The sequence below is a fragment of the Hipposideros armiger genome, unplaced genomic scaffold (genome assembly GCF_001890085.2).
Source record: "Hipposideros armiger isolate ML-2016 unplaced genomic scaffold, ASM189008v1 scaffold_26, whole genome shotgun sequence".
In the NCBI taxonomy this organism is placed as follows: Eukaryota; Metazoa; Chordata; class Mammalia; order Chiroptera; family Hipposideridae; genus Hipposideros; species Hipposideros armiger.
The window spans coordinates 6169948-6170797 of NW_017731376.1; the positions used below are offsets into that span (position 1 = coordinate 6169948).

At 38.7% G+C, this 850-nt stretch overlaps 1 protein-coding gene across 1 annotated transcript in view; it reads right to left on the minus strand.

Annotated features, from left to right (window-relative positions):
• PGM2 (phosphoglucomutase 2) overlaps window positions 1-850 on the minus strand; it is a 36492-nt gene that overhangs the window by 23255 nt on the left and 12387 nt on the right. The window contains exons 3-4 of the mRNA XM_019635998.1: window positions 249-332; window positions 7-132 (exon numbers count right to left, since the gene is read on the minus strand). Of these exons, the coding sequence (XP_019491543.1) occupies window positions 7-132; window positions 249-332 (210 nt within the window). The remainder of the gene's footprint in view (window positions 1-6; window positions 133-248; window positions 333-850) is intronic.

The following is an 850-nucleotide window of genomic DNA, read 5'->3' on the forward strand; positions in this document are numbered from 1 at the left end:
GTGAAGAAGTGGGCTGCCATTAATTAAAGAATCATCCCAAGCCTGTGGCCATGGCTCTAGATTTTCCTCAATAGCCTGAGAAATCCCTTTATCATGAGGAGAGATGATCTGAGCTCCATTATCCCAATAGACCTAGAGAACGCAGAAACATATCCAGGTAGTTTAGGGTTAATGAAAAAGCACCCATTCCCTGTGTTCCCAAACTGTAAAGGTTTAGGACGTACATGTGGGTAGGAAAATAAAAATACCTTATAACCATTATCCTGCTTTGGATTGTGAGAGGCAGTAATCATGATTCCAGCACAAAGTTTCAAATGCAGGACTGTGTAAGGCTGTAATAGTAGGAAACAAGAACCGTTTTAAACAAAAAATTAGACACTTAAAATGTCTACCATATATTGTTTGTTTGCACCAACTTGTTCCCTTTTAATAAACATGATGTGTCATTCAATACCACACCCAAGCAGTACACTCTAACTTGTGGCTCAAAATTCTGAGACATGTATCCTAATAAGAAAGGTGAATATTTTACTAGTGCCTTCCTGTTATTTTCCACTTGGTAGAGCTAGAAAACACTCCAAACAATAAGACAGTGTAATCTTCCATTTCACATTTTTTAATTAAGCCTTCTTCTTGGAACAGAAGCTTATGGATTCAGTTTATTCCCTCCAACTGCTTTCTCTTCTCTTCTTCTCTCCCCCTACTTGCTTTGAAGAAAAAGGTTGAAGAAATGGAGAGTGTTCTTAATAGCTTGCTCATTTATCTCCCACTCCAGAATAAAGTCTCCCTCTCTTGTATTTCTGCTTGGCTCCCATCTTTACAAGACTATTTCCCGAAATGGGGAGTGGTC